Source organism: Mastigoproctus giganteus, chromosome 12 (assembly GCF_048544385.1).
Source record: "Mastigoproctus giganteus isolate SK-2022 chromosome 12, ASM4854438v1, whole genome shotgun sequence".
Lineage (NCBI taxonomy): Eukaryota > Metazoa > Arthropoda > Arachnida > Uropygi > Thelyphonidae > Mastigoproctus > Mastigoproctus giganteus.
The window spans coordinates 92,205,731-92,218,866 of record NC_143586.1 but is presented as its reverse complement, the minus strand read 5'-3'; the positions used below and the strand labels follow the sequence as shown (position 1 = coordinate 92,218,866).

The 13,136-nt window shown below is 35.1% G+C and overlaps 1 protein-coding gene across 1 annotated transcript in view; it reads right to left on the bottom strand.

The window, feature by feature from the left end:
* Positions 1-13,136, bottom strand: part of LOC150077276 (protein saal1-like) — a 242,943-nt gene that overhangs the window by 189,346 nt on the left and 40,461 nt on the right. Inside the window, exon 4 of the mRNA XM_090385838.1 lies at positions 10,009-10,130. Within this exon, the coding sequence (XP_090241964.1) occupies positions 10,009-10,130 (122 nt within the window). The remainder of the gene's footprint in view (positions 1-10,008; positions 10,131-13,136) is intronic.

Sequence of the window (13,136 nt, the reverse complement as noted above, 5' to 3'; positions counted from 1 at the left end):
TGGTAATTACATTTATAATAGTTTCAGCAGAATGAAGAAAATTTCCATATAACGAACGGATTACGAGACTACTGGGAACGCATTGTTTGCACCTCTGGCCTTCAGATAATTGAGTCAGTGCTGCTGTTAAGCACGAATAAAGAGTCAAAGGGATTACCATTCTGCAACTTAGTATTACTCTGAAAACATAACCAAACGCCTGTCCCACATACCCAAAAATCACTCTGATCATCTGATTGGTTTTATACAAGCAGACGTGCAATGCGACTTCCATCATTTACCAGTATTCAACATGGCAGGCAAATTATTCATTGAAATAAATACAGTACATGAAATTGCAGACACGTTAAGTTGCTTATCTAGATATGTGTTTTATGTTTATAGTTTCTGTTATAAAATCTTACTTTTCTTCAAGTTCTCTGCCCTCAGGCAGGTTCAGGGCTTCATTAGTGCCATGTTTCTCTATCTTGTGCTATACTTTTAATGCCTGCATAATTTCCTCTTATCATCCAATTCATCATTCCAATTCTCCTTCTCCCAACAGTTCTCTTTCCACACATCTACCCTCAATCCCTTTCCTGTACATGCTTTCTCTTCTCAATACATGTCCTATAAAGCTATTTTGTCTCTTTCTTAATTCTTTACTAACGTTCTCTCTTCTACTTTCCTCAAAATCTATCTACCCATTTCACCCTTTCCATTCTCCTCCTCACCCACATCTCGAAAAACAGTAGAGAAAGAAAGGATTTTGGGGGCTGCATAATTTCAATGGTTAAAGGCAATGTGATTTCGATAGCATAAGAATTTAATGAATTTAATTTGAATTCCCAGTGTCCATGTTTCGGAGCCATATAGTACAACAGTCCATATTAATGTTTCCACCATTTGCTTCAATTCCTTCTTGAAATTTCTTCTCAATAGTTCTTTTCTATTACTAAATGCCTCTTTGCCCATTGCAATTCTTGTTTTTATTTCTTCCAGGCTTTTTCCATTTTCTGTCATTATGCTTCCCAAGTACCTGTCGATCTGTTCCAATATTATTCCATCTAATGTTACACTGATTCTTTTTCGTGACCTCTTAGAAATTAACATTACCTTGGTTTTATTGCTGTTAATCTTCATATTTTACTCCTTTATTGTGCTGTTCAAGATGTCCGAGGAGCTCTGTAATTCTTCATTATTAGCAATCAATATCTAGTCATCTGCAAATCTTATTGGCTTTATCTTCTCCCCTCCACTTTTACACCCCCTCTCAGCTCTTCTTTGAATTCTTTCATCAGTGCTTCTGCATATGAATCAAATAGTATGGAGCACATGGAACATCCTTGCCTTACACCCCTACCAATGGGAAATCACGGAATATTTTCAAGAAAACAGAACGGAGGAAGCATTCCAAAAAATTCTCGATTCGGCTAATAATATGGCTACTGTCATTGGCATTGCCACTTAGTTTCCAGAAGTAAGCATTGCAAGGAAAAGACTGAAAAGACATCATTTCAATTATGAAAGTAGAGAGAAAGCTATTCAGGATCCGCAACAAAATTTCAAAATTATTTTTTTCTTTCAAATAATGGACACAAAAATTTTCTCGTTAACTGAAGGGTTTAGAAATATCAAAGAACATGTAGAAATATTTAAAATATTTTATAATATTTCTGAATTTTAAAAAAAATGGTCATAACGATTTCTTAAATCTTTGCAAAGATTTACATATTAAATTAAGTGACATTACTCGTAATGAGTCTGATAGTGATGGTTTAGCATTACTGAAGAATTTAAGGGTACTTCCAAATTTATATTAAAGACAATATTACGCCATTTGAAGTGTTACAATATATTTTTATTTATTTATTTATTTATTTATATACACGTTTCTCACACAAAGGGCACACAGACCCTAAATAAAGGTGAGAATGCTAGGAATTATATAAAATACAAAACAGTAGTAATCAATATAGAATTAGAATTAAATATATATACAAAATATAGAACTAGAATTAAAATATATACAAAATATAGAACTAGAATTAAAATATATACAAAATATAGAACTAGAATTAAAATATATAGAAAATTTACATTAAGAAAACAGAGCAAGGAGCAAATTCTTATAAACAGATAGATTAAGAGTAGAATCAATACTGTAATAATTCATTACCTGAAGGAAACAAAACAGAGGACTACTAAGTAAGTGATGCGTACGAGGAACAGGCAGTAAGAAATTAAGTTTATAATGAGAATTCAAATGGGGTATAGCGAAAGGTATTTGTTCAAGAAGAGATGGAAAGTCGATAACAGAGTTTATGATATTGTAAACAAAAAGAGACACATGGAGTTGTCGTCTAGAGTGAAGAGGAATGATTCTAAAGTGACCACAAAGAGCTCCATAATGTTCCACAGGGTTCTTTCTGTTTTAACGTGCATGCTTGCCTAAATAACGTTCTCTATGAATCAGTCGGCTTCTGACAAGGCTGCACGCTAATGTGTGTTTCCAGAAGACCTGGGTTTTAAATGATAACCTAGTAGTTGGATTAGGACAAAAATCTTGCACCCTCAAGCCTACTCAGACTTAATTAAGAGTAAGCCCGCAGCATCAAGATCACGTTGTGATTAACTCAAAGGTTCTCCTTAAGTTGAACCTTGAGCCCGCATAACTCCAACTCAAAGTCTACTCAATAAATTAGGTAAATTATGTGTAACAGAGAATTGTCACAAGGCAAAATGATCAACAAAACAAGATTTATTAAACAAATATGTCATACACATGAGTACAACTGAACTGGTCAAAGCTTAGATTAATTGATATGTGATTGTTAGGTAAATTAACTGAATGCAAGCATTATCCTACTAATAGCAGTATTACAGTTTTGTAATGTTCTTCATGTGGCTTTTCCACTAATTCTCTAACATGAATTCACAATCGCTGATGACAGTTATGTCTTACAATTGTTCCATTATTTGAATAAGAATACATCTGTCAACATAACAATTACAATTAGTATTAAAACAACTAATTGGACAATTCGTGTTTACTGTTAACTTCTGACTATATAAATAGATATACATTTGTCAGGATGACTTTTAATGAGAAGAGAGTTCTGTGTGTGTGTGTGTGTGTGTGTGTGTGTGTGTGTGTGTGTGTGTGTGTGTGTGTGTGTGTGTGTGTGTGTGTGTGTGTGTGTGTGTGTGTGTGTGTGTGTGTGTGAATTTAAGGCAAGAGAAAAGTATAATTAACTTCTAATGGTTGAGTTTATGTTGTTTCAGAAAAAGGCTAATCACTTACCGATAAAAATGTCTTTCTTTCTCGGCGCTCCTCGGTAATACCGTTTGATCCATAATTAAGACTTTGGGCTATCTTCCTCGATTTTCTTTATCGGCTGATCTTCCACTCTCTCTTCACTACTTTCGGCGCTAGAAAAACTCTACCAGATACTGGAAAAACCTCTTGTAAATCTTCAAATGTTTTCTAAGTCTCTCAGATCTCACTCTGACTCTTCCAACACCGCATCCCACGAAATCTACGTTAAGACTGGCAAGCTCTCCCGGTTTCTTTCCTATTTTCCTATAAATACCTCTACATTCCCCTTTCCATTCTGACCTCACGGGTCAATAATGTGGGGCGAGGAACTAACTTGGGGACTATCAACTTTGGAATTTGACGCAACTGAAAATGAAATATTGTAGGAAGAAAGGAAATCCCATGTTTGTGTAAGACAGTTTCTTTTGTTTTAAATTCACATCATTGAACATAAATCGATATGCTTTTATGAACAGAATTTTAGAATGACAGTCATTGGGTTTATTAGTTTCGATTTCGTAAGGGAATATGTCTCATGTTCTGATTTCTCACGCTCTTCTGTCAAATCGCAATCTGCTCTTTTCATTCCTGAGCAATTAAGCATACGTGGACTGGACTGTCCTTTGCCGTCGGGGAGAGAGAGAGGTGACTGACGTCACTTAATTGCTCTGGGCACTAAACGCGGTGTATCGTTTCAACTACAACTTCCCCTTAGGGAAGCGACTGACTGCCGTTACAAAACCAAAAGTTAAACGCCGTTCATTCTGTCAGATTAGTTGTATAGACCGTGGAAAAAGTATAGGATGCTTTGAAGTATAAATGCTTCTTAAAAGCAGGTGAAAGGGATAAAAAATGATAGCATTTTTTAACACTTTAACAATAATTTCAACGGTGAAAGGCAATGTGATTTTGATAGCATAAGAATTTAATGAATTTAATTTGAATTCTCTCAGGTCTGTGAGAAAGAATTTTATGGGATATTGATTTTTATAATAGCATTCACACCACATCTATATAGATGTGGTGTGAATGCTATTGTAAAAATCATCAATTAAACATTATACACAAATTAATAGAATTAGGTCATGATCCTTTTTTAAATTTTGTGTTAGTTGTGCAATTTATATTTGGGTGGGATGCATTTCAAGCATTAAGGTCTAGCAGTGCTGCATAGCAATTTGGTGTGTTAGTTGCTGCCACGTTTGCCTAAATATATACAGCCACTCCCTGACTTACTCATTTCACCATAATACTGTAATGTAAAAACCCACAGAATTCCGGTTGTTGGTATTATCGCAAATACAATAAGATCAAGTTTACTACCCGTTTATAATAGATTGTGCTAACATAAAAGCCCAATAAACCGGAAAGTGCAAATTGTTTTTGTTTTATAGTCGTGCCCTCCAGAAACGTGTTTTAGAAAAATATCACAAAGGCGTTCACAAAATTGATTCTTATAATGAAACATATGATAATGATGAAAGTGTAGTGCAATTTCCATTATAAAAATGACCTTTAAGAGAGACAAATAGCTTATTCATATAGCGAAAATTTCAACTTCTGAGGTCTTGAATGAATTATCAAAAAACAATGTGTTATTGGGTTCACATTATATTTTCACGATACTTCTATTTTTCCTACAGGATGCAAACTACATTTCCAAGATTTTTTTAAGTTTGCAACAGCCGGCAAAAACTTACGTAAAGTCGAATTTCCGTAAGTCAAGTATTATTTTAGCTGGGGAGTGGCTGTACAGCTGGTCCTTGTTATAATGCAGTGCGCTTTACACTGATTCGCTATAACACTGTTCTTATATTATAACCCATATCTCACCATAACGCTGTCACAAATCACTATAACGCTCTTTTACAGATTGCATTTTTGGCATATTTAACGAAACAGTTTCATTTTATGGAGTCGATAGCTTGAAAATGAATAGCAAAACAGCATTAAAACGTTTCCCACGCTGACTTGAGAAATTTTCTCATGCTCAGTGAAATTTTCTCACACACTAATTTAATTGCAGTACAGTGACTTATGTAGTTCCGAGATCAACATTTTAAAAAATGATCAAGTATACTGCTTGTAATATTTGCATTATATGCATTTATCCAAAGTCTAGTCATCACTCAATACAGTATTAGACATTGTGCGTAACAGACAGTTTACTCAAACATTGTATCATAATTAATGCAACCAACGCAGTTACATATTCGAAGAGTTAATAATGGCGGATAGGAATGAAAAAGCAACAACGTCTGGATACAGTACGAAGACTATAAATGTAAGAAAAAAGACTAAATTTGAAAATTAAATTGGACATTTTGATGCGAATTGATTCAGGTCAACAACAAGCAGATGTGTGCCATAATTTAGGACCGGCAAGTTTAACTGTAAGAACAATTATAAAAAATAAAGAATTAATTTTAGCAGTGGGAAAGACAGCTGTTCCACTGCAAGCAACTAGGGCTGGGCTGGCTATTAGGATTGAAATGGAGAGACTTTAACTAATTTTATTGGAGATAATATCCAATGCAGAATTCTGTTAAGTTAAATATTATATATATAAAAAAAAGAGAGAGAGAGAGAGAGAGAGAGAGAGAGAGAGAGAGAGAGAGAGAGAGAGAGAGAGAGAGAGAGAGAGAGAGAGAGAGAGAGAGATTAGTCTATATGATGAGCTGAAGAAAACTCACCTAAAAAAAAAATATAGGGAACCATTTAAAACTAGTAAGGGATAGTTGAATAGATTTAAAATCCAGGGAGAAGCCACAAGCGCAGATCAAGGAGCCAAAACGTTCAAAAAAGAACTTGTTAAAATTATTGAAGAGGGGTATTATGTGTTATACTTCTCAACAAGTTTTTAACATAGATGAAGCAGGACTTTTTTGGAAATGAATGCCTAAAAGAAATTTATTATTGAAAGAAGAAAAAACATGCCATGTTTCAAAGCGGCGAAGGATCGGTTGACTTTATTGTTGGGTGGTAACGCTGTGGGGGATTTAAAATTAATGTCCCTTTTAGTTTACTAGGAAGAGGGCCAAAGTACACCCCAAAACCGACACATTTTTCATGATTAAATTCATCAATTAAATTAAATCAATTTAGATTAATTAAATTCACAATTTTAATTGGAAATTTAAGTTTAATTTTGATACGTAAGTAGTTAACATATAATTAAATACGTATGTAATGTAGAATGTTTTATGTACACATATTTGAATATTAAATATTTTGACTGACATTTGTGCATCTTTTCACTACTGTTTATTATTGATTAAGAAATATCCTATGGCACTGACTGCAACTCACAAATACACGTTACCTTATGAGAATGCGGCGCTCGCTTGGCGTGGATTTGCTTAGTGCTTTGTTTGTTTTTCTGGAACAAATTATCAGCGTTAAGCGGGGGTCACTTGTGTATATATAGTGCACTTACCAGAAAAAAATTCAGTGATAAATGTTCATACATGGCTGCATTATCAATTTCTAAATTGAGATGTGAAAATCAAGCCTGTATGTATAACCAATTAGGTTACAAAATAATTAAGAAAAAACATTTCCGTGACAACAAAAAATTATATTTCAGTATTTCAATGTATTAATGAGAATTAAAAAGAAAATAAGAATGAAAAGACATATATATGGCCATATTATAATCTCTTAAATTTGTGGTGTCTAAAACATTTCTAATGATCACTCCTGACATGAAAAAATATAGTGACTAATAGTGGTCCAACCAGAAATTTGTGTTGGGGAACAGTTAATTTATATAACAAGTTTTATTTATTACACAAACAAAAAAAAAAAAAAAACCTTTTGAACACTGCATTAACTTACAACAGTAAGTCCAGTTTCCTTTTATTTTTTAACAGCATCTTGAAATGATTAGTAAAAAAACTAATAATAGGATGTTTTAATAATCTCAAATAACAATATGAATTTCTTGAAGAGTGCAAATGCACACTTCTCCTACATACTCTCATGAGCATAAGTCTTAAAAAATGAAGTGAACATACCTATAGAAGTCTAAAATATAATAATGAAATGAAGAAGTCTAAAAGTAAAGTGAATCTATGTTTATAAATTCACTTCATTTTTTAGACTTTTATACATATATAAATTATTTGACATTCATTTATAAATATAAAATATTGCTAAAATTTTACACAAGTCTGTTTTAATTACAGGTATCAGACAAATAAAAATCTGATCACAAAATATATATCTCTGAAGATAATATATTTTAAATACAGATACAGGGTGTCTCAAAAATACACGGCATAACTTCAGGAATGTGTTCCTCATATGTAGACAATAAAAATATTTTATATCAACATAGTTCCAGAAATACTTGGTCCGAGTTATTAACCGGAATTTCTTATCTCCCGCAGGTGATTTCCTTCATCCCAAGGTACTCCATTAAGCCTCCATTACCTAGGCCGAAGCCTATCCATGGTTTGGTCTTAATGGGTTTATAATTCCAAGTCTTAAAAATTCAATTTAATTAATAAGTAAAATTTTAATGCAAATATTAACACAAAATTTTTTAAACTGTCCTCTTAGCCTCCTGTGAGAAAGATACTGATCTTGAGATTTTCCATCTATCTTAATCACTGGAGTTACCGCCCCTAGCCAAGTGGAGGCGGGCCTCTACTATCTCTTTCGATATTACTTCTTCTCTTAAAGACTTTAGCTATAAAATTGTTAAAGTATACAAAAAGTCTTTTGTACTCAAAGAAAATCCATAATACCGCCATAATATCCAATAACTGCAGATATTTCTAACTCATATCTATAATCTACATAATTTATACAATCAAACATTATATGGTCTGAAGTTTCTGATTCACCACAGCTACATAAGTCATTTTCTCACAGCCCCAATTGGTGCAATCTTCTAGCAAGTCCATGTCCCGTTATCAGGAATGTTGCATGAAGACCAAATTGTAACCATGGTTTCTTCTTAAGATTAATTATATTAACTTTAGGTAGAAAAAATTGATATGTCTGTCTACCTTTTTCTACAATGTCCCAATTTTCTTGCCATTGTTTCATAATTTCTTCTAAAATTCTAATTTTCTCTGTTTTAATATCAGAGTAACTATAACTATTTTCATCAGGACATGATTCTATTCCCATATATTTTCTTCTTATATTACGTTTTGTAAAATACAACATTCCAGACAACAGGACTGCATAACATGCCGGAACTCTACCAGAGAGCACCTGCAAGGCCTCTGAGGAGACGGTTCGACATGCTCTTGTTATACCCAATAGGGCAAATCTTTGCGCTTGTACTATATATTTTTGGATAATTACATTAGACACTCTATGCACCCAAGCTCCAGAGGCATAAGTGATGATTGGCACGAATAAACATTCATATAGTAGATTTAAGGCAGTGACACAAGGTACTGACAGAATCTGGTGGTTTTCCATTCTGACCATGTACTCAAATTAGGAGAAAGCGGATATGCATTATGTATGGTTTGGCGAATGCTCTAGAGGCCCGTTGTTTGTACCACAAAAGGTTCTCAGAACAAAGATGTTCAGACAGGAAAACGTTTGAAGGTATCCATTGCCGCCTTTGTGAACATGGGACCTTTACACCTCATGCTGCCGATAGAGGACGACCAAGATCTATGACTCCTGAAGTAGAGAAGGAGATTTTGAATGTTGTGCATGCCACTCCTGGAATCAGCACACGCAGAATAGCAATGCAACTGGCTGTTCAATGTTCAACTATTGGGAGAGTGTTGCGAGAACACCAACTGTATCCTTACCATCTGCAATGGGTACAGGCCTTGTCACCAGCAGATTACCCTGCACGAGTAATGTTCTGCCAGTGGTTCTTGCAGCAGTGTGGTACAACTCCTCACTTTCCTACCTTAGTGATATTCACAGATGAAGCACAGTTCACATGAGACGGAATCCAAAACTTTCACAATCAGCACGTATGGGCTGAGGAAAACCCACACGTAATTCTTCCATCACATCACTAACAGCGGTTCAGCCTCAACATCTGGGCGGGTGTTTTTGGTGATAAGTTATTTGGGCCTATGTAATTCCAAACAAACTCACGGGGCAGGCGTACAGAAACTTTCTGGAAAACAACATGCCTGATTTCTTGGACAACACGCCATTGATCATTCGTCAACAAGCACACTTCGTGCATGATGGCGCTCCTGCACATTTCAGTCACCTAGCTCACAATTACCTGAATCAAAGGTTTCCTGGTCGGTGGATAGGTAGAGGTGGACCGACTGCCGGGCCTCCACGCTCATCTGATTTAAACCCACTAGATTTTTTCTTGTGGGGCCATTTAAAGTCATTGGTGTATTCGACTCCGATAGCTGATGTGGAAACTCTCTGCAATCGAATTGTGGCAGGTTGTGAGACATCATCTCACAACCTGCCACATTTGGCATCATCTTTGCGAGTCCATGAGACATCAATGCGAGGCCTGTATTCAGGCAGAAGGTGGACATTTTGAACAATTACTACAAGGTGATGTGAACGGTTAAGTGTCATAGACAGAACTTCAAAACTCGGAAACCAAGCATTTCCGGAACTATGTTGATATAAAATATTTTTATTGTCTACATATGAGGAACTTATTCCTGAAGTTATGCTGTGTATTTTTGAGACACCCTGTATATTAAAATTAAATATTAATATTTTAATAAAATATTATCACTGATGCAATTTACCTGTAAAGTATTCATTAATATCTGAAATAGCCAATGTTTACTATATACAGTCTGTCCAATTCTATCAGGTACAAGATCTTCCGTGCTATCAAGCAATTCAGGTGGAGGTGAAGGATTACGATCTAAAAACATATAATATAAGAACAGAGCCATAAACAGTTTACATATAAAGTTTAAGCATTTATGCCTAAAAATGCAGCTTTTTTCTCCTAAAGAAACATCTTTATTCCTTAGTTAAGTAATAAAGATAACATGCTCATGTTATCTTTGACAATCTTCAAATGCAATGGCTGCTATCAGAAATGAAAGGCTTTTTAACTACTCAAATATAGTCCAACCGCAACATAATGCAGATGTCAGATGATAAATTTAATATCTGTGTTATAGCTGAAAAAAATTATCACTTTTTCCCAGTTTTTTTTAACATAAATGCACTTTACTCAGCAAAAAAATAATTCTTTACTGATGTGTTTATGAATATACAGATTAAAAGAAAGTATTAAAGGTTATATCATTCCTTTACATTCTACTAATGCACAATGCTGTTATGGACTTACATTTTATGCCTCTGTTCTGAATTAGTCATCTAATTAGTTTGCCAGAACTGATGACGAGTTTTTTTCAGTGCATAATTCTTAATAGTGGCAATAAATGAAGATGTTTACTATCACTCTGACCACGCCATAATGTTTTCAAGCACTTCATTAATTTCTGATGCATTTTCCTCACACGAATCACCTACATTATCTTCTGATCACTATCCATTTCGCTGGCCTTCTGTTTGTCAACTGTCCTCCCACTGTTCACAGAGGCTGTGATTTCTTCCTCGCTAAGGTAATGTGCAACTGGAGCTTCTGCATTCACCTTAATCCAAGCGGCCAGGTCATTTCCTCCAAAGCTGTCACCAAGTATATTATAAGCAGCCTTTGCCTCTTGTTCTGAAAATACTGCTAATTCAAGGTTATTACTAGTGATCTCAAGTTTTCCAATACATTTTTTCCAGCAGTTTTCAAATGTTGTTGAGCTTACATTCTCAAAAACTAATCCAACATTGTATGCAACGTCTTTCAGTATTAAATTATAGAACGTGAATTTCTGAGTTCACAACACCAGCAACAAGTAGCTCATCACAATAGTAGGCTTTGAAGGCTCAAATAATGCCCTAATCCAAGGGCTAAATAACTACAGTTGTATTCCTTGGCAGAAATACAACTTTAATCTTGTCATCTTTCAGTTTCAGGACACATCAGCCGAAGGATGAGTTGAACAGTTGTACAACAGTAATAGAGCCTTTTCTTCAAGTTTTTTGGAAAGCAAGTGGTGTCTCACCCATGGTACAAACCAAAAATATCAATTGACATTCAAGCATTGGAGCTATTTTTATAAATCACACGTAAAGATTTCATGCTGATGTGCTTAAAAGATTGGAGACTTCAACTTTTACTGATGCACAATGGCTTTAGCCTGTGATTTCCAGTATTGTTTTCACACAGTAACACACTAATTCTGTCTTTGTTAGTTTTCAGGCCAACTTTGTTGGGTGCCTTTCTAATAGCCAGTAACTTGTTGGGGATAAGTTTATAGTGCAGTGCTGTATTATCACAGTTGTACAACTGTTCATCTGTGAATTCACCATGTTGAATCACATTACACAGAAATTCAGGAAATGCTTCTTCTGCTGTAATAACAGATTAGTGTTGTAGGCAAATGCAGATTTGCCTACAAGATTAATCTGGGATATCCCACAGCAAGACTTCGATCTCCAAAGCCATCCTTCAGAAGCTTTAAATGTATCATCATCTCCACAAGAAGCTTTGAAATGTAAGTGTCTGTGCTTTCAAAATTATCCTATTTATCGATACTCCTTCACCACACTTCTATAGAAACCACTTATATAAGCATTGATCAACATCACTCTTTTCACAAGTCTAGTTTCTTTCTTTGGAGGCCTACTTCATCTTCTACGGAGTCTACATAAAAATCAATGGAATTCTTCTTCTTCTAGCTCCTCTTTTATCCAACTGCAGATTGTTCCTTCTGGAATTCCACACTCGTGAAATATAATTAATTTTGTTTTGCTACTCTTAACTCTTTCAACAGTCTGTAACTGCATAAATTTTTCTTTTTGTCGCCATTACTTCAGTCCTATTGATTTACTAATTTTGTCATGTATTTATTTCTGATGATCTAGACTTACCATGTTTTGAGAAAACTAAATCAAAACCAAACTGTCCAGCCTATCATACTGCCAAAGCGAAATGGTGATTTTTCCATAGATCATTTCACAGTTCATTAGCTTTAGTGGAGGCATATGATGCAAGAAAGCAAGCTTATACAGCATCAGCCAAAAAAAAAAAAAACCTTTTCCCATTTCACCCATCCATTCGTTCCAAATGTTTGTCTAGTTCTGCCTTGAATTTATTTAAGCTGTCAACTTCTACAACAGATGGAAGTTTGTTCTGGCAATTAACCACACACTGACTAAAGGCGAACTTCCACACATCTATTCTCCAACTGTCTTTCCTCAATTTGAATTTGTTCCCCTTCAGGCAATTAATCTAGGCAAGAGGCAGAATCCCATCAGCATTGAGCTTGCTCAAACAATTAAAGGCATTATACACCTCAATGAAATCACCTCACAGGTGCCTAGTCTCCAGACACTGTAATTTGCAAATCTTCAGCCTTTCTTCGTAAGAGCAACCCTTTGTTCCATTCACTAATATTGTTGCCCTTCTCTATACTCATTCCAGCAGCTCTACATCCTTCCTAAAATGAGGCCTCCAGACCTGTATGCAGTGCTCAAGGTGTGGCCTGACCATTGCCTTATACAAGGGAATAATCACCTCCTTATCCCTACTAGAAAAATTCCTGTATATCATTGACAAGACACCATGAGCTATTCTTGCAGCCTTTTTTGCACTGCTCAGAAAACTTCATATCTGACTGCACAATTACCCCGAGATCCTTTTCATTCTCTACCACCTTGAGTGTAGTACCACACAGTTGACGTGTTACCCTGCAGTACCCATATGCAGTACCTTACATTTGCCAATGTTAAACTTCAGTTGCCGCCTCTCAGCCCATCTGCTCAACATTTCTAGATCCTGTTGCAGTAGCGTACTGTCATT